We start from the raw sequence: 27,827 nt of genomic DNA, 5'->3' as shown, positions 1-27,827 counted from the left end.
ATATTATTCGTAGCATCAAACCTAAGCGTTCCACAGACATCAATGATGTCTCGATGTATGTTCTGTCTCGCTGTGCTGATACCATTGCCACTCCCCTAACACATGTTTATAATTTATCACTTCAAAATGGCACTTTTCCTGAAAAAATGAAAACTTCCAAAATAGTTGTCCTTCACAAATCAGGTTCACTCAGCGAGGCAGATAATCATCGAGGCATTAGTCTCATTGATAACTTTTCCAAACCCATTGAAAAATATGTCTGTGATACGCTGGTTAAGTTTTTAGAGGATAGGTCTTTTTTTAGCAATCGCCAGTTTGGCTTCATGAAAGGGATCTCAACCTTTCACAATGTATTGAACCTAAGCACAATGATCACCCAAGCACTCAGTCGAAACGCTTCCTGCATGGCCATATTCTTGGACATAAGGAAGTGTTTCGACATGATAAATAGGGACATCCTTTTTAGCAAACTGGAGAACTCAGGGATAAGGGGGGTTGCACTCGAGTGGTTCCGCAGTTACTATGCAAATAGGAAGCAGCGTGTATTTTTTAAGGGCCTTTTCTCCTCTACAATTGAATTCATTATCATTGGCGTACTTCAGGGGTCAGTCCTGGGACCAATTCTTTTTTTGATTTTTATCAATGACCTGGTTTCATGCAGTGAAGAGATCCTAATCAATCTCTTTGCTGATGACGCAGTAGGCTTCATTGAAAAGCAGAATATTATTCAATTAATCAACCTTGCAAGGGAGCTTGTCCCCAGACTGACCCAATGGTACAATGCCAATAAGCTTCTCATACACCCCCGCAAGACCAAATGTATGGTCTTTTCCTCCCCCCGAGAGATACTCACCCCCGCTGAGCTCGCTGCTAAGACCAACTTCGAAGTTTATGTAAACATGAACAATCACAATGAAAATGATGAGTCAAAAATCACTAAGTTGGATCTTGTGAGCGGTACCAACGAGGGTAGTATCAAACACTTAGGAATTCAATTAGACGAGAAAATGAAGTTTTCTTATCATCTTGAAAAAGTCTATAGCAAAGTGTCTAAAATAATTTATAGTATGAAAGTAATGCGTCATTTGTTGGACAAGAAACACCTAAAGCTACTCTATACGTCTTACATTAAGTCGAATATCGAATATTGTTGTCTCCTGTTCACTGCCTGCCCTATGTATCTGTTAGCACCAATTATTAAGTTACAAAAGCAAGCCATTAGAATAATTGAAAACTTGCCAAGCAGAGCTCACACAGCTGAATTTTTTAAATCTAATGGCATACTTCCATTCAACCTATTAATTGAATTCAATGTTTGTAAATTCATGCACGCCTATAAATCAGGCATTTTTCCCAAAATCTTTGAAAACACTTGGAACTTTGTTCAAGACAGACATACGTATGGCACAAGGAACAGGAACAACTTTGCTTACGAACCGGGCACCAATAGAAACTTTCTCCTGCACGCCCCTCTTAACTCTTTCCCAACTATTTTTAACAACCTTCCACTTGAAATTAAACTAATTGATAATAAAAATATTTTCAAGCAAAAATGTTTTACTTATTACCTAAATAAGATTGAGTTTTAAAATGCAAATATTTTCTTTTCTTTTTACTCAACAAATGCTTTTCCAATATTAAAACTCTGTTCTTTTGAATTTTGAATTTGAATTTTTGTTTTAAGTTTCTATCCGTACTTTTTAGTACTTTTTAGCCCTCGACTTTCTGTAAGCATTAAATTATTTTGTTAAAATACAATAAAACTGCATTTCCTTAACCTCAAACCACACCGAATAGGTTCCGTAGGAACCGACACACACATACCCAAGTATAGAGTAGCTTGGCATAGTTTGTTTTTTATCCATTTTACTGTTTTACATTTTACATTTGACTTTATATTATTTTTTCCAGTAGCTAACGAATCGCGCAACCTCTATCTATCTATATAATAAAAATAACAAAGTTTTGGTTGAATTTTGGCCGAAAATATATTTTATTTATTTAAATTTAGATATCGAAATTTATTATGATGACTATCGCAGACTGGTTAAGCTCATGAGTAGTGGGCATAGCCATCTACTCGTCGTAGTCGCTGGAGTCGTCGAGGACGTCTGGTTCCTGTTGGAGTAGCTCCTCCAGAAGGTCCTGCTGGACGGTGACCAGGCGGTCCATTGTGGCGATGGCGTCCATGTTGGCCTGGAAGGAACGGGCGTACGTGGGCATTACTGATATTAACCTCACGACTAACCCATAGTTGGAATACAGCATGCGGAGGACTTCCTCATCGATGGCATCGTTGCGGAATCTCCGCCACATCAGCATGTCGCCCTCGTGCACAACGCCCATCAACCTGCGCTTGACCATAAACCAGAGGTCCAGACAGCGCCTGTCTACCCCCGGAAATGGGAGTAGATCAGGCACTGCCGCGAGGTTTAGCAGCTGCTGGACGCCGTGCACGGGTACAGGATCATCGACTTCATCGCTAGAATTGAGCATAGCGATGAGCTCCTGCACCTGATCATGGAGGGGAACATTTTCCTCACCTCCAGCATCCTCCGGAATTTCCGGCGCCCCGTCTGGTATAGCACCTTGGCCTTGTCCTACTTCTTCTTCTTGATCTGACATCTTGGAAACAATTGACCCTTGACCTTACCTACCCCATATTTATACCCCCTTTGTGTTTTAATACCATGCATTATGCAATCTTTAATTCAAATTATTAATTAGTAATAACACTTTCCCCACTTCCGTTTCCCGCGCAATTTTCCCCTATGCTTTACAACCAATTGTTTCCCTCCCGCCCTTTTTTCATTGCCCTTTTTTCATTTTCATTTTTCTTTATTCTGCTGTGCTATACCAGGAAACCACTCTTCCCCCCACCCCATATTTCCACCCCATATTTTCCTCTACCCCCCCCCCCCCCAAATACATGCACATACCAAAAGATAAGCGCCGCTCCGTCTGTCTGGCTGGTAGCCACGACCGCGCACAAACCACTCACCACGCCCCTTTTTCTTCTCTTCGTTTTCCCCCCCCCTCCTCCCCTACACCTTTTCAATTCCTTGTTTTCTCTCCCTTAATAAACTGGTCTCTCACTTCATCAACCTATATCTTTTATCCTTATTCTTTTGATGCTAATACAAGATTATTCCATAGCAACATATTAACATATTAACAGACATCCTATTGCTTTATACATCTTTCAAATAATAAAATAAAAGTTCATAGCAAGATATCTAGGATTTATTAATTAAAACAAACCAATGAATTTATGGTACATTTTGAAATTATGTTTTTTTTAAGTTTTCAAATTCCTTTCCAAATTTTCAAATTTTAACAGTATTATTTCTCACAAAACAGTTTTTTTTTTAATAGCCATATCAGACACATCTTGTAACGATTTTGTAGCTTTTTTTTCTGTTGATATTGTTGATTTTTGTGGATGTTTTGCGGATGTTTTCACGAATATTTTTGCGGATATCTTGTATATGAAGTCGCAAAGAACTTGACCATAACTGGTCCTGACCGGTAGTGGCCACTTTCTGGAGCTAAAGTTGGAGACAGGCCCCCTCTTGTGCAGTTATCCGCTGAGCAATTTCACTTAATTTAGTTTCATGATACTCCAAGTCTTTGTTTGGGTTGTACAGAGTGAGTGCCAACTCGGTTTCTAGATAACCTTGATGGTATAGTAGACGGACTACCTCACGACGCACTTCCTCACTGACATTGCCACCATTAACTTTATTGAGAAGTCGTTGATATGTTATTGTCAATCTATTGCGTAGCGGCTGCCACATTTGTTGGTATTCTTCCTCTCCGAACATTTTCGTGCCTAAACAGCAGTAAGATTAAAACTCCACTAAAAGCTAAGCTATGACCAAATTGTGCGCGCAATAGCACGCCACCTTCTTTTTATCTTACCATGACCTACATTTACCCTTCTCTTTCAAAAAAAAAAGTGAAATTAATGGATTAATGTAAACGTTTTTCGAGCACAAACCACTCTCCCCTCACCTCCCCCCTCCTCTCTCACCCCCCCCCCCCATATTGATGCCCCATTCACAGCTATGCTGTGACCAGTTCTCAAAACATAAAAATCAGATTCCGGAGGAATCGAACCTTACACATCTAGGGATACATTCCCATTATCTCAAAATACCAAAATCAGATTCCGTAGGAATCGCACATGACCTATTTTTATTGTACATTTGTACATTTGAGGATTATTATATCCCTTCTCAAGAAATAAAAATCAGATTCCGTAGGAATCGAAACCAATTATTACACCTTGTTCACTTAGGTACATGATACGTTATATATTATCTTATTTTATTTGGATTTTTGGATTGGACCAGCGTTATCGCGATATTTATCGTTATCCTGTAATTATTGGTGTGGAGATGTCCTTAGACCCGGACATAACTCCACTCTATAATGAAAATAATCTGTTACAAAGGAAACTGTCTAGGTAGAGCTAAAAAGGGATCACAACGGGAATAGCGACTTCTTTTGAAGGTTTTGGTTCCTTAATTGTTCCGAATTTACGCTTGGAGAAGTTGCAACTGATAGTAGGAGGATGTCTGAAATACACAGCAAGATATTGTATTCTATCCTTGTTAAGATTTATTATTTATTTGCACATATAACATTGTATCGGCTTGGCAAGCGTCAAAGTACACCAGTGGCTCCACAACCCTAAATGGGTTATGCCAACTATCTGGTACAATGTTGCATGGAATTTTTCTAGTAAAATGTTATTTTTATCCTATTCGAACTGGCCTGGTAACTAGGTGGAGACGAAGTTCGGTCAATTCCATGCTAGGTACTTAATAATAGTTATTATGTATATTGTTATCAAACCTGCATCAAACATAACAAAACAGAAGAATCAAACCAATCAAAGCATAGTAACTTAATGTATGATATATATCTAATAAAATATGTTGTACCTTTGAGGAAAATAAATCTTATCTTATCTTATCTTATCTTATCTTATTTTTTTACAACTGCTGATCAGTAATTTATTAGATTGAGGTTTTTATATCGTAATAGCATCAAAGGAATCAATACCGGAAAGAGGGGAAGGTATGCAGGAAAAATAATAACCCGAGACTTAAATCTATAAACAAAATACCCTACAACTATCCAGGACCTATGTAAAGCTCCACTGTAATAAGGAACTCAATCGGTTCAGTAATTTTGAAATCTTAAGGTACAGTCAAAAGCTCTTACTTTATTAAACAAAATGGTTACATAACATGTATGTTATTTATAGAACATTTTTACTTTGATTAGACTAATCCTGTAGAATTTTCAGGTTTTTAAATTGCCCTCTTATCCCCTTTTTAAAAATCCAAATCAATAAGACTGAGTTACAGTTACTGAGACTTACATACCTTTGCTATAATATATAAGAAATGATTGTTTAGGTTGTAAATGTCTTGGGGCGGTTTTAAGCTTTTTACTTTCCTATTAGTTAAAGATGAAACTATTACTGTTATATTTTTTTAGATTTTTCTTGATGACGTTGGAGTAGCTGTAGCCATGATAAGCATCACCCTACTTGCAGTCGTTGTTGTCATACTAAAAGTCCTCATTTTTGATCCACCTGCGGTAAGCTATCAATTTTAGTAAATCTTAAATTGTACACAGAAATAAACGACCACACAAAATCATACTGAATAAAAGTCCTGATATCTGTGATTTCACTCAAACCTATTTGTGGACCATGAAATTGCACCTTCTCTGTTTGTTACAGTTTTTTAGGAAAAAGCGAGCCATTTTTATCCCCTGATAATCTAGCTAAGGGTTCCTATGTCTATAGGGTACTATAGACCTGCCCTCTTAACCTTTACCTTAACTAAAAAGAACATTAAACATATTAATCACTTTGTTTTGTTCTTATACAATTTTAGAAAGACTCTACCTTATATTTGAAGTGTATTATAGAATTGCTTAAATTTTGTTTTTGCAATGATGATTTATTTTCTGATATCATTTAGTATCATTTTTGGGCATTTTAGTTGCATCAACTGAAATGTAGGTTATACTCTAAATTAAACTAAAATTCATCTAAAATATTTGCTGTCATCCTTGCCAAAATATCTTATTAGAATTCATGAAGACCAAATAATATACAAGACCTAATTAACTTTTTGCCAATATAGTTTGATCTATAATTATTTTTTTGGATGATTAATTTCCTAATCATGTTAGCAGCTGAAGTGTTAATAACAAATTATGCATTCTTCATCAGGGAGTAAGGGAGGGGACAATGGGCAATTAATTCAATTTAAGAGGGTTCGCTGAAAAGCAACGAAAACCAGATTTTTCAAGAAAATTTTACCAAAATTGTAAGGGGATCATGGTAACCTGATTTAGAACAAAATTAGTTCTAAGAAAAAAATCATTTACTTGAAAATTAAATTATCAACACATCACAATGTAGTAAACATTCTGTAATTAATCACTAGAAAAATCTTGTTTAAACCACCCTCAACCCTTCTAATATATTTATAACTGACCCCAAAATTCAAGCAGTTCTTAAATTATTTAATACATAAATATCACAGTAGAGTTTCTATACATGAAAAGACATTTTCTTGGGAAAAAATATTTGTTAACACCAGCGATAAATAACAAACTTTTCTGTCTGCATATTCAAAACTAGCTCAGATAGTTAGCGGGGCATTGATGCGCAAGTCCCCAAAATCAGTAAGAATCTGCTGTATTCGTGCACATTCCCTTTAAGCCAGTCCCCAAAGTCTGAGACTACTTAAAAATTGAATATTCGATCCATTGTCCCCTCCCTTACTCCCTGATTCTTCATACATACATTAAATAACATATCCTAATAATAAAGTAAAAGGATGTTTGTTTGTTTCTTTCTTTGTCTGTACCGAAGAATCTCTCTAACCGCTGAACCGATTGGGTTATAATTAACAGGGTAGCTTCTCATAGGTACCGGGAAGGTTTATAACTTCAGACAGACGAACATCCTGTAACTTTTACATGAGGATTTTAAATAGTAATTTATACTACAATTTTTAAAAAATATTTAAGAAATATTCTGTTTTTTGTAAACTCTCCTTTCAAGATAATGAGTAATAATAGTTATTTATCGCATTGTATTATAAACAGCTTTCCGCGGATATAGAATGTACAATAATAAGATTAAAACTCGTTTTTTTTAGCCCCGAGGTGCCGAAGGCACGGGCTAAAAAAAACTGGTTTTAATTTTATGATTGTACATTGTTATATTCGTAGAAAGCTGGATATAATACGATGCTATACATAGTTTTTTCGTATGGATGAGAACCGGTTCCTATCCACCGGATTCGAATGAATACGAGAAACACAATTATAAACATAATGCATATCTATTACTATCTTTTGTCAGAAGTCAATATATATAAAAAACATATATTAATATTTATTATCTTCCCATTGCATAATTAGGGAAGCATTAATAATTAAGAATTTAAAAACAGATTTTCAGTAGACATAAATAAAGAATAGATATATAGGGGGGGAGGGGGGATTGATCAAGAAATTTTTTTTTTTTTATGTTTTAATATCTAAATTTGTATATTGACTTCCAGACCGACGGACTGTGTAAATTATATACTTGATGCTCATTGGTTTAGATAATCTTTTAAAAAAATATCTCGAATTGCGGCCGAGATTTCCATTTTCCAGATTGCGTCAGTGATGGACGGGCGGAAAAACAGATAAAATGAATTATAGAAAAGCTACATTAATAAAAAGTTTAAAATTACTGAAAATATATTGTATCAAAAACAAATCTACAACAGCCACATTTTTTGGATACTTGTAAAAGGAAAGTTTAAGATATTAATAAATAAATATTGAATCCACCAAGAAATGCTGCTGTCTATAATGTCTAAATATTTAAAATCAATTTGTAATTTACCATCCTTGTTATGTCACAGCAACCCATTTTTACAGCCCACAAATTGACTGTAAAATTACTCTCTACATGTCCTTTCCTTTCCCTTCTCTCTTTCTCTTTTATTTCCTAGTTCTCTTGGGATCTGTTGATACAATGAAGTAAAAAGACATAAATTTGTAAAATTACATCTTTCTGAGTGAAAAAAGACATTAAGTTTGTACTCTGCTTTTTAGAGATGCATAAAAAAGTTATCCTATTGATTCTAGGAGTGGATACACCCCTATAGAATTGAAAAGATATTGTAACATTAGAGTAAAACAATAGAGGGAAAAGGGGTAAAATAACTGTATGTCACCACCCCATGAACCCTTGTCGACTTTCAATCGGGTCTTTGAATATCAGCAATAACGTCGTTAATTTTAACACAGCCAAGTTCCTTCAAAGGAGCAGAAAGCAATTTGCTAGCAGACAAAAAGTTATGCATCTATACTATAGAGATTTATTATTGTAACTAAAACAAATTAAATCTAAGGTTAATTTTAATTTGTAAGTCTCTATGGCTAAAAAATTAATGCTGTATGGCAGAATCATTCCATCTCTAGGGAGTATTTTGGATAAATCTTTTGTTAGCAGAGCTTAACAATACATCTGGGAATATACATGAATCAAGGTGATAATACCTACAAGTCATATACTTGTTAACAATACAGCTGGGAATATATACATGAATCAAGGTGATGATACCTACAGGCCATATACTTGTTAACAATACAGCTGGGAATATACATAAATCAAGGTGATAATACCTACAAGTAATATACTTGTTAACAATACAGCTGGGAATATACATGAATCAAGGTGATGATACCTACAAGTATATACATTTAATTCTTTCATGCCTAGCAATGAAACATGGCGATTTAAATGGAAATAATTACAAATATTGATTATGCATTTTTTAATCTTGAAAAATATCAACATGCTCTGTACTATTTGTGATAGTTAGGACATAAAAAATATTTTTGATATTTTTGCAAATAATTGAAATAATTGTGAAATGAAAAAAGGCAAATATATGTTTGGCAAAAAAATTTGCAAATTTGTTTGGCAAAATTTTTAAAAAAGGAGCAGTAAAATATGATGACAAGAACGTCGTAGTACCTATCTTCAAATTTGTATATCTACTAAGTATATTTACTCATATTAATAGAAACCCTGTCAAACGTTGCATGATTTTTAAACATTGTGTATATTATCCTTGATGGTAATATCTAATAATAATAACACGGATATATGTAGATTCTTTATTCGTCTCATGGCCTTGTATAAAGGTCCATCAATTAACGTTAATACAAAAAGATTGGCATCCTATGAAAAATAATTTGAGACTTAAGATTTTAAACATAAGCCTAAATAACATATGTCTACTTGGCATAAAAAATAAGATGTTTTTCCGCTGGCTACCGTCAGCGGCGGCTGCCAGCCTTGGCCGAAATTTATATTATGATAATTTTAATATAAAATTTAAATAAAATAAAAATTTTCAAAAATAAGTAAAAAAAAAACATAGGTCATGAAATAAGCACAAATGACTGACTGCCTTATAGTAGCAAATTCTTTATCAAACTTGGGACAAACACATTTTGTTTAGCCCTCCAGCTCTAATAGGAGCTGATATAACAAGATGCAGAAAGGGTTACGAATAAAAATGAGTCCTTTATCAACCAAAACCAATTAGACTACTTTTGTTCGAATTCTAGATAGTTTCTATACAAAATGTATAAAGAACAATAATTGCCACAAAAAGCCTTGATTCTTTGACCCAATAATATACTAACATCTACTTTATTGGTAACGCTCTAATATCTAAATAATAATAAAATGGTTGTTTGTTCATATGTCTTATATTTAACTATCTAATCTTGAAATAGATATAAATAAGAAATTGTTTAATTAAGCCTTTAATATTTTACTTGACTTATAATATAACATATATAAATTCATTTTCTTTAAAAGGATTTCTAAACATTTAAAAAATCTCTCAACCTCACTTTATAATTACAAAACTTTCTAGTTTTTAATGACAAAACCTTCTGTTTTATTAATCATTTGAAACATTAAGTTGAACATTATGTATAAATGCTTGCATTTTTGCCGCTAGATTCTTAAATATTTTTCTAGTATGGCTTCGAAACCAAGTAATATCCGTTGGATTAGAACCGGTTCTTAGCCATACTGAAAAATGTATATCATCGTAGGACAGACTATTAGCATAAGCGTCATAAAATTAATACCAGTTTTGTTATCCCAGGTCTTTTTTCATTTTAATATTCGCGAAAAGCTGTCTATAATAAGATGCGAAAAATAACTATCACAAAGTTTTAACCTATACCTTAAATAATTTTGAATTAAGAAATAAAAAAGCCCCTTTGATAAAATTGGTTTTATGGCCTAGAAGAGAAGGGCCTAGACATATTAAATACTTTATTGTTTTTACAACTATTTGTTAACATAAAAGCAATCAATAAAAATTGTTCAACAACATATTTCATTGACTAATAAAGGTATGAGGAAATAAAGCATATTTAAACATCTTTGCATTGTTACTATTTGAAGGAATTCGGTATGAATTGTGATTCACGATGATTGCAGGATATATTGCACGTCTAGTGTCCATAAATTTTTACAAAGTTAAAAGGGTCCGTGATACTAAACAGTTTTAAAAAGCGAAGCTTTTCTATAATTAGCGTCGGTCCGTACGTAACGGATAGCTCTTTTCGTTAATTAAGACATGTTAGAATTGTTCTATCGATTTTAAACTTTGCATGCTGATTCCGATAGGAGTTAGGTACAAGTTAGAAAGCTAAGAAACTCTATAATTGTTATCAAAAAGTCTGTACGTTCATTTTAAACATGTTGCTTTTTAACTTTTTTAGCATCGAATTTTTATGTAATAAAATTATCCGATTGGCCTTAGATTTTTGGAATACTGATTCTTAGGACAACAAAGTTGTATATAATACAGTACGATGAATAAATTATTATATGACAAATAATCTAAAAAAATCAAGAAGTATTATGATAATTAATTATCTACAGGGTGCGCCACATAAATCCGGACTTTTTTCAAACGGCCATAGCACCAAAACTACTTGACCAATCATGACGTTTGACCACACTATAAAAAGCTTGGGTAGTTATCTTTTTGCCCATAAAAATTTTTAGACGATGGAGGACGTGTTCTCCAAGCTGGCAGCGCTTATGTTCAACATGGCAGAATCGAAACGCGCTGATAGTTTACCCTGGATTCTTGACTAGGGCCCACTAAATCTGACCTCAGCCCATCTGTAGGTGAGGTAGAGTTATGCAACTTGCTGGGGATACTGTTAGATACGTAAGTAAGACACTAAAAAAGACTAGAGCTCTCTATCTGAAATGGCTTGGCCGTAGTACTCCATCAAAGTGAAACGTGACAGATTTTGAGAGGTCAAAAACGTCAAAAATCGTGAAAATTCGTGAAAATTTCTCGGTTCTCGACTACATGGGCCCATTTGTAACCTTAAAACTCGTTTTAGACTATGTGTTGCGATGATAACCCTAGCTTAATCTTCATGCCATTTCCAAAAAGGTATTGCACGTTGTTCTAGCTTAATTGTGGCCCAAATGAGAGCCGCCGTGTCGAAGGGTAGCTTGAAAGTTGGGTGAATTTGGATCCTGCAGTTACTCACGTCCCTAAGGAGATATGGCCTCCCAGCAGCCCCGATCTTCATCCAATTGACTTTTGGGCCTGGAGCGCCATTAAAGCATGAACCAATAAAGGCGCCCATACAACAAAGACCTCCCTCATTACCACTATGAAGGAGAACTTCGCCAGCTTGGACAGGGACATGGTGACCAGGGTCTGGGGGCGGTTCAGGGGGCGGGTAGAGGTGGTGATTGAGGCTGGCGGCGATTTTATTGAATAATCTAATAGTTATATAGCTAGTTTGCTTCCCAGTTTTTAAAATTCAATAAAATCTTTGAAATTGACGATTTTATGTTCATTTTTCTAAAAATAAGAAAAAGTCCGGATTTATGTGGCGCACCCTGTATATCCTTGAGAATTTTGCAAATTTGCCATTTTCCAAATATTCTGAGTATGCCTTTGTTGTATCCTTTACATACATAAATAGATGAGTCAATATATGGTCAGTCAGGAATAAAGGATATCTAGTCTAAATTAATGTCATACACCTGACTTGAATAGCAAGTATTGTTTTGACAATTAAACACGCGCAACTAAATACTATACAACATAGTAGCATAAGGAAGCAGGCTGCAGCTTATAGTACCTTATAAAAAAATGATGTCATACAATACAAATGACCAATGATAGGCCAGTATACATTATATTAACCAATGAAAAATTACGTCATACAATACAAATGACCAATTATAAGCCAGTATACATTATATTAACCAATGATAAATTACGTCATACAATACAAATAACCAATGATAGGCCAGTATACCTTTATATTGACCAATGGTAAAATGAATACTGGTCTATCATTGGTCATTTGTATTGTATGACGTTATTCTTTATCAGTCACTACAAGCTGCTATACAGTTAAGACTTCTATATAAAAGTAGTACAATCAAAGGGATAGTTGTCTGTTATATGTCTGTGCATCGTACCCTTTATCTCTGAAGTTTAAGATATAAATAACCTTCAAGTAACATGACCAATATTTATGTACAAGTACACGGATCATCTTGAGATTTAAGCATAAATTATCATATGTAAGTTTGAAGGCTGTAAATAAAATAAATTATAGTTTAAAACAAGGATAACAACATCCATAAAAGCTAAGCAAAAAACAATGGATAAGAGGGAAAACAGATCTATAGTATAGATGTATATACATATAACTATATCCCCCCTTTTTAATGACCTTTTCGTCTGCTAGCAAATTGTTTTCTGCTAATTGGCTGTGGTAATATTTCCGACACTATTTGATTTTCAATGTCCCAATTGAGAGTCGGAACAAGGTCATTGGTATAGGGAAATACAGTTGGAGGGAATTTTAAAAATATTCAAATAGAATTTTGTGAAATCAAGCATCACGAAACCTTTCTTACATATTATTACATTTTTTTGTATTCATATTTTTAGCATGACGGAGAGACCGACAAACAAAGTTAATTACATATTGGGTGCTCAAAAAAAGATTTATAATACAAAAAATATTTGTGACAAAATTGAGAAATATACTGATTTTATCTATAAAGACTTTGCTGCCAGCCGTTTGACAGCTATCTGTAATCAAAATATTTTGTCAAAACTTTATAGGTGACTTTTTTAAATACTTGCATGAAGTAATCCTGTATTATAGCTTAAGGAAACCGCTCTTTTAAGGTGGGTAAGGTCGTGATTGCTTAAAAAATAATTGAAAAATAAATTGTTGATTTTAAGTGTTGATTTATGGCTACTGATGTAAGCATTGATAAAAGATATTTGTATTGTCTATAACAGGACGGATGTTTAATAAAAAAGTATCTAGCTTTGGGTAGGGTTTTCTCAACGTTTTACAATTCAACTAAGGCGTTAAAAATGTTTAACTAAGAACATCAAAAGTTTTAGGACGACCTTAAATTATAATATTTTCATGAATTTTACACCACGGTTGTAAAAATCAATACTAATATCAATAACCAAACATGCAAAGATTGTTAACATTTTTTGTTTTTCAATTTCGCTTAGATGAAATTTTCTTTTAAAAAATGATATAGACATACCAAACATATGAATGCTACGCATTAAAAAAGTATAATTTGTAAAAAAAAAACTTCAAGTTATGTGACTTCTGTTTATATTTGTCTCAATTTTGGATCCATAGTCTAAAAAACAAAAAAAATTAATTCGAGAATAAAAAAATTTTAAGTTTCTTTATGATTTTGTATGGATTTTTGAACTATTTGTATTTATACATCTTTGTCCAAATCTATGATCGGTCACTTTCATATATCCTAATCAAAAGGAAGGGTAGCTTGCATTTTCTCATATACGTTTTATAGACCCTCTTTTATCTCCTCCCTCTTTCTCGGTTTGCACTTTTTTATATTTAATCTCAGGTTATAAGCCATATTAAAAATGTGAATCGATTTATTATTAATTGGATGCTGCACCAGAGTTTAATGTTCTCTGATGAAGTGCTGCTCGCAATACCCTTCATCCATCCAATTTAGCCCATCCTCTCCTCTTGCAATGGATGATCAAACTAACCAGTAAATCTGGTCCATATTAGCAAGCTAAATTGAGTATTACTGTAAATTAAAGAAATTTTTTTCCTGTCAATATATCCACTTACATTGTATATCCATTTGAATGTGTCATATTCAGTGATTGTATTACAATGACTGATGAAAAAATTTGTATTTTACTCATTAATATTCAATATTTTAAACAAAATTTCTGAAATTATTAATTTCTCTTACATTCAAAAATAATGTTAGCTTGTTTTATCTGTGCTAATTATGGACAAAATTGTCTTTTTGCTGTCAAGTATGATTTGTAAGGAGGCTGTGTAAATAAGATTTATTGAAAATGAAAGGATATTTGAAGATGGATTGCAAATTTTTGCACGCATTCCTTTTCAAATAAGGAGTGTTTTTTTTACATGTCTGTGTTAGAGTATAATTTTGGTAGCGATGATACTCTACGAGTCACATTTGGTGGTCAGTCTGTATTTTCAATACAAGTGTCCAAACGTTTTAACCACTAATTGTAATCTACAGAAGGGGTAATTTTGTGCGTAATAATTAGCGATGTACATCGCTTGTATTTGACGTAATAGTCCTTGTTTCCTTTTTTGGCGAGATACTTTTTTTCTATATTTATCACTTTTTTCTTGCTGCATATATCTGAAAACTCATCATTACTTCTTGGTCGAAGCGGCCATTACTCAATAATTTCAAATATTCACTTGGAATACATTGCAAATATAATTCATCTAAATTTGTTTTGGCTTGCTTAATCATAAATATTAAAACACAAGAACATATACAAAGCACAGATTAGATTGAGTTATGTGTGACGTCATAAAAAAAAACCTTTTATCCATCTCTTTTTTAGGGGTTTCTTTTCCACCTTTAGACGTTTTTTTATTGGCGTCACACATGACACTTTCCACTGTCCCAATTTATTGTTTGAAAGTTTTTGGTTTGATAATTGTGAACAATACTAGGCTTACCAATAAAACTGTGCAATTCTGAATAAAAATAGACAAATTCAACTACTTTCTGAATTAACAAGGTTCACAACATCCATAAAAGCGAAGCTTTGAAATGGAAGTGTTAATGCAAAAGTGCAAACAATATTGTAAGTAAATTTGTTGCAAAACTGCATAAATAGATGATACTGTGATAAATTAGGACATACTTACATTATTAGGACTTGATTGTAGAGATGCTTCGCTTATAAAATTGTACCTTGTTGTAATAGGAATCAGTATTGAAAAAAATCAGATGAAACGGATAATTTTAACATACAAAAATTTGTTGTCAAAAATTTGTCATAGGAATTATCATGCAAAGCTGAAATCGACAGGACAATTCTAACCTGTTTAAATTAACGAATAGAGCTTACCATTACGGACGTAGGGACCAACTCTATTTACTGAAAAGCTTCGCTTTTAAAAATTCTGCATAGGTTTGACAAGAAATGTCCGTAGAAAATTGAAATATCAAAACCACTACTTCTCATCTTTTATCTCATTGAAATGCATAGAAATTTCAGCAACAAAAGGATTTGTAAAGTGCCCCTAGTATTTAGGAGATAGAGGGCAAAAAATAGCCAAAGTTGTATAAAAATGTTTTATTCGTTAAAGGAACCCTGCAAGAAAAGATCTTGGACAAAGTAGCCTCCTAGTGAAAGTAGCCTCGTAAGGAAAGTAGCCTCCACTGTTAATTAAGGTCATGGCCGCAGCGCTCGGCCCCCTGGCCTGCCTAGCCGCAGGTGCTCAGCCCCCTTGCCTATAACCTAACCTAACCCAACCTAAAAATTGCAAAAACAATGTTAAAAATTGTAAAAAAAACATTAAAACTTAAAATCTACCAACCACTTTTTGTAAAATCCACGAAATTCTAAACCATCTATGTATTAACAGTTGAATATATTTTTCTTAAATAAATGTCCTGAGAATAACATAAGTTAGGTTAGGTTAGGTTATAAGCTAGGGGGCCAAGCGCCCGCGGCTAGGCAGGCCAGGGGGCCGAGCGCTGCGGCCATGACCTTTATTAACAGTCAGACATTGTACCTCAAGTGCTCTAAATTCGAAATTAGGCCAATATCTCAAAAATGAATATAACATATTAATTATCTTATATGATTTTGTTTATTTATTTTTATTTTCAAAAAAATAATCATCTATGCAATAATGTGAATATAGCAAAACTAATTGATTTTTATATTTTCTGTATTTTTAAGAAAAGGTAATTAAGTTTGTAATATTGGGTAAGAAAAGGTAATTAGTGATGTAATATTCGTCAATTTAGCATCCTTAATGATGTAAGTAAAAGGAGTTAATTTTCTAATTTTTTGGAGAAGGGGATTTCTATTTATTTCCGAAAAAAATCACTCAACCTTGCATTTATTGACTTTTGAAAATATTAGTACTTGAAGTTTTTAACAAATAATTATATTTGGTTTGTCATTATTGGGTTCATAACAATTTATCTACTTTGGGGCTACTTTGTCCCATCCCTTAAGATCCCTGTTATTAGAAGACAGTCAACCTGCTAGCAAAAGTTGTAAAAATTAGAAGTAACTTCAAAACCTAATGTTACGTACATACCAAAGTCAGTTGTATGGAGACAGTAGCTACCAAATTAAAATCCATAATTTTCTAGGCCTCAGTTTCGCTTCGCTTCTCTTTTAAGAACACCTCTTTATTCTTAGATAAATAAGTTTGGTCAAATCAAGATTTTTTACAGATTTTTTTTTCCCTGAAGAGTAGAATCCAATCAGTGGTTACCGAGATCTTAAGGGACAGACAGACGGACAGACATCAAGCTACTTTGTATTAGAGAATAGAGATATACACATTTTTAATAGCGAAGCTTTTCTATAATAATGGTCAATCCGTCCGTCCGTCCGAGATAGATAGCTTTTATTCGTTAATTTAGGCATGTTAGAATTGTCCTATCAATTATGTTATAATAGTGCTTAAAGTAATAGAGATCTTTTGTAAATAATGCATGTATTTTCTTGTCGTTTTACACCCCAAATTATAGAGTAGACTCAAACTTGAATACTTTGGTCCTTTACAAATTTTTGCAAATAATCAACAAGAGATATATTTGTTTTAAAGTGTTAAAACATACACTTAATCATCCTTTTAAGTTTTCTATATGTCTCTTATGTTTCAGCCAACACCATATAAACAGCCCCAACAAGAACGAACCATACCATGAGACCAATGATTTACATGAAATTATCAAAATCAAACAAAGAATATTAATCATAACCATTACTTATTATACATATTCTACTAAAATATAATAAAGAAAAGAAATTCAGGTGTTATTTTGTTTACAATATATTAGAATATCAATGACGTCAGAAAAAATTAACAATTAACCAACGAGAAGCCAGTATTCACTTTTAGCGGCAATGGTAAAATATATAGCGATCTCTCATTGGTTAATTGTTAATTTTTTCTGACGTCATAGTCAGACACTTTTACGAGGTTCAGAAATAAGGTACGCATTATTATTAAATAATACCTATTCTCACGGAAATCGAATTACAGAGTTCTAAAAATCCAAGAAAAATTTTACGGAACATCCAAAAATATAAAAGCCTCGCTTTTAAAAACTTTTTGGCCATTTGTTTCCTATTTCTTTTCTTATATTTGATGTGAAGAAATGTACATATTTGCCGCCAGTATTTCTATTGGTGGAGGTAGAATTTGCTCATCTGTGATTGGTTGAAAGCGGCGGCATTATTCATATCATCCTTATACTATACTAATTTTGAAGGGAATAATTGTGAACTTTTAGGTTTAATATCTGGTATTTGTTTTATAATATCTTCGAGAAGTTATAGTAGACTTTTTTGGTTGATTTTTCAATCCATCTATCTATCTATATTATATATTATAGAATTAACTTGAATTAGTAGCGCAGAATTTTATAAATAAAGATAAATTTAGCAGGTAATGTCAATAATTATTTTTTGTCCCTAAATAACTAAATATCAAACAAGTGTTTTTTTAAATAATTCATTTGAAATAATGAACAAAAATGATCATTTTCAAAAGCGAAGCTTTTTTAGAATAATGGTCTGGGCGTCTGTCCATCCGAACATAACTTTAGTTTGCAAGGTGAAAACAATAAGTGGGTGGAGATTTTTCGGTTTCTTTTAAAATGTATGAAATGGAATTTATTGGGTAATAGTTGGTGCAGGAAGCAAACTTTAAAATTACACAATACACATACAATATTATTTACTCCACCTTTTTTTTTTGTTTATGATTTGAAATATACATTGTTATATTGGTAGTTTTAATGGAATTTATTGGGTAATAGTTGGTGCAGGAAGCAAACTTTAAAATTACACAATACACATACAATATTATTTACTCCACCTTTTTTTTTTGTTTATGATTTGAAATATACATTGTTATATTGGTAGTTTTAATTTGGTCGTGACCAGATATGCCAGGTCCAATTAGAAGAAAACATGAAAAGCCAAAAGGTAGTTCCGCCGTAATGGGCAATTACCTTGCTCCTACCACCCGAGCCCAAAGTCAAAATCAGGATGCTCCAAAAGTTGTCCTGGGAAACTACTATGGAGCTGGCAAACAAGAACCTCCAGAACATATAAACAGCGCTTTAAAAATTAAAAATATGATCGTCGGCGACGTTCATAGCCAAGCTAACCTGCTAATGAACCAAGAACTAGCAGGAGGAGAACTAGCAGGTACAGGAGGCAACAGACTTGATGTTGGTCTTTTAGTTGTTGGCAACTTGCATATAGGTGGAGACGCTGGTGTTCAACCCCCTCCCCCCCCTGTAGAACTTCCTATCCCAGCTGCAGATCAGGCGGAACCAGAAGGTGGAGACGCTGTTGTTGAACAACCAGAAGTTGACCCACCTGTTGTTGCAGAGGATGAAGTAGTGCCGCGGCCGCCGCTGCAAGTTGTTGGTGAACAGGCTGGACAAGCGGAACTAGAAGTTGGAGCCGTTGCTGTTGAACAACCAGAAGTTGACCCACCTGTTGTTGCAGAGGATGAAGTAGTGCCGCGGCCGCCGCCGCAAGTTGTTGGTGAACAGGCTGGACAAGCGGAACTAGAAGTTGGAGCCGTTGCTGTTGAACAACCAGAAGTTGACCCACCTGTTGTTGCAGAGGATGAAGTAGTGCCGCGGCCGCCGCCGCAAGTTGTTGGTGAACAGGTTGGCCGTAGTGCTGTAAATATAAACATAAACGTTGGAGGGTTAAACCACAATAATATTAATGTTTCATGTACTTTAATGTAAAATGTAAATTGTTTGTAATATAATTGTAGAACTTTATAAACTAATTTATTTATTGTGTCATGATGAGTATTTTAAGTCATTAAGTCAATATAAATAAATATGGTAACAAAATATCACAATTGTTTTTATGAATCAATACACGGACGTAAACACCATAATTGTAAAAACCTTCGCTATCAAAATGTTGTTCTAAAAACAATAAGGCCATACAGTTTGTTCTGTAATTTAATTTTAATCAATTTTACGACCATTTGAATTATATAACATGTGTAAATACTTAATATAAATTTGAAAACCTTAGCTACTCTCAAACTAGGGACTGTTCGTATGCATAGAAAATAAAAACAGTCATTATTTATTAAGATTTAATATCATGTCCTTGTAAATTTAAACGCATTTTTTCTCTTCTATGCCTAAGAAATGTAAAATATTTATTTGGTAGTTTATATTAGAAACAAGGATGAAAACATCCATGAAAGTGAAGCTTTGTAACGGTAGAACAAATGAACATTAACACTTGTAGAGTGTCAGAACTGAATAATCGAAACATAAATATATAAAAGTCGAAACAAAATGTTAAATAAAGGGTATTTTCTAAGGACAAACTTACATTTCTAGGACTAAATTTTAAATATGATTAGCTTATGTCATTGTGTACTTTGTTGTACTAGAGGCTAGGGGCGAAGCAGTAAGTTTTTTTTAAGCTTAAGATCTCAATAACTATTGAACCGATTGAATTTTCTATTTGAGGTAAGCTTCACATAGGTCCCGTGATGGTTTTAGGCTATTTCATTATCTTGGGATGATTTCTAGCCGAAAATCGACATAAACATCTTATCTTTTTCAAATTCAAATTCAAATATTTATTGGTTGGGACAAAACAACATATACATTATTCATAAGTGGTAATTACATTGCATTAAGAATTTATTAATAAACTGTCCTAATATATAAAGTAGTAAGCGTTTTTAGTCTGTAGCGAAGGATCTCGCTGACCGCTAAACCTATCGGGTTCTCCTTAACAGGGTAGCTTCTCATAGGTCCCGGGATGGTTTATAATTATTTTTGCGGAGGGTACCACCACCCTCCGAAGAGGAATCACCCCTAGAAAAAAATTACCCACCCCCAAATTTTTAAAAATTTAGTCTTGGGATTTAAACCTCCTCAAGTGCCCCTAGAGGCCTCTAGGGGCGTAGCCGCTAGTTTTTTATATAAACAATAAATACTATAGGTTTAACACAATATAATACAAGTATCCAAGGACTGAAAAACGCCTGTGGGCGTTGTTGACAGCCTTTTAATTTTAGACTCCGATTTAAATGTTTTTTTTTTAAGCGGTCTTTTATATAAGTAATATATACAGCAATATGCAAGGAAGGGTGTTTAGGAAAAGTAGGGGGGGGGGGGGGGATAGGAAAGTGGAGAAAAAATGGGGTCTCTGTGCGATTATAAAAAATGTATATATTTTAAGCAATCAAAAGGTAAGCTACAGGTTGACTTGAACTTATTTGTTTATAAGGGTTAGGGGGGGGGGTATAGCTTAAAATCCTAGCAATTTCTTTGGAAGGAAGAGTTGTGGTACTTTACCCCAAGTGTTCAAATAATAGTGTCATAGATAGATAGAGTGTTTATTCCTTCCACACCACTGCTGCTCTGTACGTTACTGAGCTGAGCAAAGGGGGAGGGGGGAGGCTTTTTCTTAAACATGGACTTGTATTCTAACTTTTCCACCGGATGAAACTTTTTAAATTGAACTAATATTATGAAAATAGCTTAAAACCTATCCTTAAGTTATATATGTGCTAGCCGCTCAACTAATATGGTTCTCAGCTTCAAATTAAACCACCTCTAATATCTTAGAGGCTTAGATAACAATATTATTTGAGATGCAAAGAATTTAGTGTGAGGGAGGGGGAAAAATGTAAATAATCCCATTCCCTCTTTCCCTCGCCAAACAAGAATCATCATATATCATGTAACAAAATACAACATTTCTTTTTTTGTTTGCGGTCAAATAACATGACCTTGTTTTTTGAGCCCCTTCCCCCATCTCATGATCACACATATCCAGCGATAATTTTAAGAAGCGCAGCTTCTATTTAATTTGTTTGTCTGTACGTCACAACGTATCTTCATCAAAATAAACTTTGTATGTAACCTAAAGTTAAAACAAATGTATTAAACATTTTTTAAACATCAATAAAAGTTTTAGACATGCTTCAAGCTGAAACTGGTTTAAATTTGTAAAATGTTTTCCTTGTTTCACTAATATGTCATGATTATTAGGAAATGAAATCTCGGTGGCGAGGCGACGTCACGTCATATGATATTCTATTCTTTCTTTGGGGGGGGGGGGGGAGGGGCGATGTCTATTTTTAGAAAGCATTGTTGACAATGACATGACAATGGAGGACACGAGAAAAAGGGGACAATGAGCTATAATTACACAAGTCCCCAAAGTTTTTTAATGACGTTTTCTTATTCGTTGGCCCAGCAACTTTGGGGACTTTTGATTGGTTGATTATCTAAGTTGAGTGTTTAATCGTTTCTACTACTAATTTTAATCTACAGAAGTGGTATTTTTGTGTAAAAAATAAGACAAGAAATAAATCCATAAAAGTTTCTAGCTACATAGTTATTTGATATCATAAGAAATAAATCTTTAAGAAATTAACTTTTCATAAACTAATTTAAGAACCAGAAATATTTCTTCGCTTATTACATTACATGATTATACTTTGTGTTGTACAAGTTGTTAAGCCAACGAATAAGTAAACGTTATCATAAAACTTACATCCTAATTATAGAAAAGCTTTGCTTTTAAAAATATTAGTAAAATCCATTCATTAAATGTGTGTCTTTCTTATTTGAGTTTTCTTTAAAATTCATAAATAAATTAAACATGTTATTTATTTTATATATATTACTAGCGGCTACGCCCCTAAAAGCCCCTAGGGGTACTTAATTAGGAGGGGGGAAAGTCGACTCTATCTCATTTTAAATTTGGTGACTGACGGTAGGTATATTCAAAATTCACCTGTGTCATATATAACGTATTTTCCGGTCAAATTTAACAACCCTCCCCTCCCCCCACCCTATACATTTAATCTTTCTTACGGGCCACGGGACGGCAGGCAGAGAGGAATTGATGAAGGGGGAGGGGAGGGCATTCACGTATTTATAATGCTACAACAAGTTTGAAGGGGGAGGGAGGATAGGGTGATATTGTGACATTGTATTGTAAGGCAGTTTATTTTAAGCATTTGTATGTTGTTGACCTTTGCATTATGATTTTTCAGTGAAAACAATCAGAATGAATGATTCAGAAATCAGATATATGGTTCACAAGGACAGGTTATATCTATCAATTTTGTTTCTATTTGTAGACCAGTCTGTCTGTACTACGATGTCGAAGCTATAAAAAAAATGGACTGTTAATAATTGCTACTCTCACACTCTTTTTGTTGCCAGATTTCCCATAAAAATTTTAGAAAAAAACTTCTTCATTTATTAACATTGCATCTGAATTTTTGTTTCTCTTTTACAATATAAAGATAATATTACTTACTTTCAAACCTACAAATGTTTTTTTGCGAAATATTTTACTGTATTCTTATTATGAATATCCAAAAATATGTCAGTGTATGACATATTTTATTTGATCTAATTATCAGATTGATCTGATTTTCGGTATATTGATTCCTGGGACAACAAAGTATAATGTAATAAGCGAGGCAACTCTATAATCAAGTCCTAAAAATGAAAGAATGTCCATAAACATTATCCTGTATAAAGTAGTTTTTCAACTTAAATTTTGCATTGACTCTTACACATTCATATTCTGATTATTCAGTTCTGACACTATGTAAGTGTTAATGTCCGTTTGTCCTACCGTTTCAGTGCTTCGCTTTTATGGATGTTGTCATCCTTGTTTAAGATTTGAAAAATAAGGTTTTAGTTTTTACTTAAATTTTATATTTTAGTGAACCAGATGAAATTTACCTAAATACTGATGTCATTGCCAACCCATCAAGGTAAATTTAACCCATTAATACTGACACGAAGGCGGGAAAATAGCATAAAACCATACCACAAGATATGTATCAAGCTTACCGGATAAGTAAAACCAATTCAGGACGCCAATTTCTGTAATCTTTAGCTGTAAAAAAGGGTTTGGGGGGAAGTCCACTCCTTCTTTCAATTATATTTCTTAAATATTCATTTTGTTATAGTTCTGCAGATCTACAAGCTGTGACAAATCTTGATGGGGTACTGGTTGGGGCAAGGTAAAAAATCAATTATAAACTTCTACTTCCTTGGTGAAAAATTTGGTTTAAATTATATTCTTATTTAATTCGTTAGCGTTATTTACTCCCTTCACCCTTTTATTTGGCAACCTTTTTCCAAAGGTGCTTTCATACTTATTAAAAAAGACAAGTAGAATTTGTGTTTAAAGATTTCTGAGGGATATTTTAGTATTTGGTAACTTAAAATGCTTAGTTTAAGGCAAACAAAATATTTTTACAGGATATTTTAGTATTTGGTAACTTAAAATGCTTAGTTTAAGGCAAACAAAATATTTTTACTCTTTACCTGTATGACCCTGCCAGGTTTGCTGGCATCCTGTGCCAGCAAGGATGGAGATATTTAAAATTTCGCCATTATATTGAAAGATATATGGATACTTATTGCTATTTAAATAAAATTTCTGCAAAATTTTAACGAAATAGATTATAGAGTAGCTTCAATAAAAATAAAAATGCTACCATTTCCTGTTTTGTTATGTACAGCATAAACAGATTACAACTTTTCCTCGGGGAGGGAGAGGACATTGGGCTGTTAATTAGTTTTATATTAACGATTTTTTTATAGGCTTATCATGTTTGGGGATTTTATTGGATTTTGGTTGATTCAGTGTTCAAACATTTAAACCACTAACTTTAATCTACAAAAAGGGAAATTTTGTGTATCATCATTGGGGATGTACACCAATTTTTCGGCCATTGTCTTATCCCTTAAGATCCCTGATATTTACTACATAAGTTTAAAAATATATTTGTAATAATTCTAAAATTTAGTTGATTTTAGTTGATTGATTCATTAAGTTGTGTGTTCAAACGTTTCAGCCAATAATTTTAATCTGCAAAAGGGGAAATTTGTGTATCATCATTAGGGATTTACACCAATTTATCGGCCATTGTCTTATCCCTTAAGATCTCTGGCTTTTCGTACATAAGTTTAAAAATATATTTATAATAATTCTAAAATTTAGTTGATTTTGGTAGATTGATTAGTTAAGTTGAGTGTTCAAACGTTTCAGCCAATAATTTTAATCTACAAAATGAGAAATTTTGTGTATCATCATTTGGGATGTACACTAATTTATTGGCCATTGTCTTTAATTGGATTTATTGAGTAGTGAATATGTAATTGGCGCGAAGCGACAGAAAATTTTTGGATAATTCATGAAACACTGGGAGAATTTTGGTTTGGAGGTTGAAGGGGCAAAATGGGGCATTTTTGTTGACCGAGGGGGGGGGGCAAAATGGGGCATTTTTCGACATTTAGGGTGAGGCAGGGGGGGCAGTGGCTAGGGGGGGGGGGGCAGGGGGGCCGTTTTGGGCGCTAGGGGGGGGGGGGCGATTTCGTAATATTAAACAAATATAGATTAAACAACTAACTATCTAGGAGTACCCTGCAGGAGGCTGATACCTGGTCCCAGGATATCGCAATCGCAGGTCCTTCACATCAATGGGCTGAAAGGTAAATTTCATTGGAAATTGAAGTTTTTAGCAGTAATTGAGCCAAAAAAAGGGTTTCCAAAAAAACAAGGATGAAAACATTACTAAAAGGATTAGTTGAAAGAAATGTCTTTAGCAGGAAGATTTGCACAAACTTTCGTAATATTAAACAAATATAGATTAAACAACTAATGTATCTAACTATCTAGGAGTACCCTGAAGCTGCAAGGGCAGCAGGCTGATTCCTGGTCCCACGATAACGCAATCGCAGGTCCTTCACATCAATGGGCTGAAAGGTAAATTTCATTGAATTTCAATATTTGTTCATCCTTGCTTATTTTTAATGATCTGTCTTTTTGTTTTCCATCATTGTAGTAATTATCAAGAAATAATGCGAGACAATGCGTAAAATAACTAGGGAAGTAGCATTCCATAATTGAATGATCAGTGTCTGCTTTTACGTTACATTTCAAGCAAAGATTATTATCCAATAATTTCATTTCATACAATTTGTTTCTACTTATAAGAGTACGATTAAATTGTTCAAACAGAAAACTTTTATAGTATAAAACAATAGGTAGCGACAGAATTTTATTAAAGCTATTTTTGAAAACCTCAAATTCTGGATTGTATTTTTTATCCATTTTTCTAGTTTTAAATGAAGGGGGGACAAATTGATCTTGCAATAATTCTTTGTTTGTTTTTTTAAAATGAAAGGTATATATTCTGGGAGAGTTTTCAAAAAGCTTTATGATAGGCTTCAAAACAAACTTTTGTTTTGATTCAGTTAAACAAATTAAGTTATTAAATTCAAAACCACTACACATATTTTCCACCACTTTTTGTAGTTTTTATAAAACTGGTTTCTCAGTAAGATTTTCTTTAATGGCAGAATTTAACAATGGCCGATATAAAACTTTGTGCTGTATTTTGATGAAATCAAGAATTGATGCAATGGTGTTTAGTCCATGGTGTTTAGTCCATGCTCGTTTAGTTCCATTATATCAACATTGTTAAATTTGACATTCTTTGCCCATACAGATGAAGTAATATTTGAATGAAGAAAGGTTTCTCTATGCTTTTCTAAAAGTACTAAAAATCCTTTGGCTTTTCTAAACATTAGTCCACTTTCTAATGGATAAAAGGTTCTAAAATTTTTAATATATTTATGAAAGATTTCAGATCCAAGGTTGTCAAAAATACTACTTATTGGTACATGTTTGTGAGACAAAAGTCTTGCAATATTTGAGTTTGGAAAAAGATGGGCGTGCTTTAGTAAATTTAAAAAAGCATTAAACCAAATAATAAATGATTGTTGAGATGGTAGCAACATATTTAGCCCACCATGAGAAAAATCCATCTCTATTCTATTTTTTGCAACCTTGTATCTATAAGAATTATTCGCATAAATAGTATAACTTGTCGGCTTAATTAAACTAAATTAGTTTTCTATTTAGTCATTTTGGGCAAGGGCATACCTCCCTGCATATGGGCCTGAAACGGACTTCATCTACAACATCGACATCCAGTAATAATAGTAATAATAGCAGCGTTAACAGCCAGAACAATTTACAAAGGTATTTTTAAATCCTAAGTGCCCCTAGAAACTTCTAGGGGCGTAGTCACGAGTATAAATATAGATATATATAAACGCCTGTGTAAAATAGAAAATCAGAAGAAATGATGGATCAAGTCAAGCTGAGTATGCCAATAGCCTGTTTTGGCACACGCTACTTGACTTGGGAGAATATTGGCATACTCTACTTGACTAGGGGGAATATTGGCACACTCTGCTTTACTTGGCGTAATATTGGCATACTCTGCTTTACTTGTCAAGATATGCTTTTCCTATAGTTTTGAATTTATGGACGTTATCCTCTTAGAATTTCCTTTTTCAATTTTGAAAATTTGAGTACCCCCCCCCCCCTAATTAATCCCCTAATCCCCTCCTAAATAATTCTTATCTCCGCCCCTTTTAAGACATAAATATATTTATACCAATAACAAGGATGACAACATCCATGAAAGCGAAGCAAAAAAGCTCAAACCTATAGACAAACTAACTATATTCTAACATATTATAGAATGCCATTTATTATAATATAGAAAAAAATAATATTATCTAGAAGCATAATCACAGAACCATTATAAACTTGTCAAAACTTGCTTGATATTATTGACCTTGAATGTAGAGTAGCTTTGCAAACAAATTATTTTTATTGCGTGTGAAAGAAATATGGAATAATGTCGGTCGGAATTTAATCAAATAAATCGGAAAATATGTTAAATTCATATTAATTCATTAATCATTAAATTATATTTTTTTGCAGCTTTGAAAGAGCTAAAGAATGTGAACACAGTATTTGCCAAAGAAGTCTTCGAATGCATGAGAAAGAGATGTCACGCTATAGTGACTGAAAACGGTACTTTTTACATTACCAATAAATGTGTTACTTAAATACACTTTTCAATTATCCTTTCCTTAATAAAGTAATAGGATGTGTTTTTGTCTATCTGTTTTACCGAAGGATCTCGCTAACTGCAGAACCGATCTGGTTCTCCTTAACAGGTCTCATAGGTCCCAGGAAGTTTTTGGAAAGAGTCCCACTACCCTCTCTAGAGAAATCGACGAAAACTAAATTTATTTGGGCCTT

At 33.4% G+C, this 27,827-nt stretch overlaps 2 protein-coding genes across 3 annotated transcripts in view; both read left to right on the top strand.

The window, feature by feature from the left end:
- Positions 1-27,827, top strand: part of LOC145324750 (uncharacterized) — a 58,622-nt gene that overhangs the window by 5,879 nt on the left and 24,916 nt on the right. Inside the window, exon 3 of the mRNA XM_080167358.1 lies at positions 5,512-5,613. Within this exon, the coding sequence (XP_080023484.1) occupies positions 5,512-5,613 (102 nt within the window). The remainder of the gene's footprint in view (positions 1-5,511; positions 5,614-27,827) is intronic.
- LOC145324748 (uncharacterized) lies at positions 22,710-27,039 on the top strand. 2 transcript variants are annotated; one of them, XM_080167354.1, is made up of 6 exons: positions 22,710-22,786; positions 23,416-23,466; positions 23,665-23,718; positions 25,121-25,195; positions 25,383-25,469; positions 26,631-27,034. In XM_080167354.1, exons 1-6 carry the CDS (start codon positions 22,746-22,748, stop codon positions 26,758-26,760), a joined length of 438 nt encoding a protein of 145 aa, XP_080023480.1. In that variant the 5' UTR covers positions 22,710-22,745; the 3' UTR covers positions 26,761-27,034. The 2 variants fall into 2 exon arrangements, with proteins under 2 accessions (XP_080023480.1, XP_080023481.1); XM_080167355.1 differs by lacking the exon at positions 23,665-23,718 and having other exon boundaries at positions 26,631-27,039.

The sequence above is a fragment of the Acartia tonsa genome, chromosome 7 (assembly GCF_053477335.1).
Source record: "Acartia tonsa isolate MP-2025a chromosome 7, ASM5347733v1, whole genome shotgun sequence".
NCBI classification, from domain to species: domain Eukaryota; kingdom Metazoa; phylum Arthropoda; class Copepoda; order Calanoida; family Acartiidae; genus Acartia; species Acartia tonsa.
This window is presented reverse-complemented; position numbering and strand designations above follow the sequence as displayed.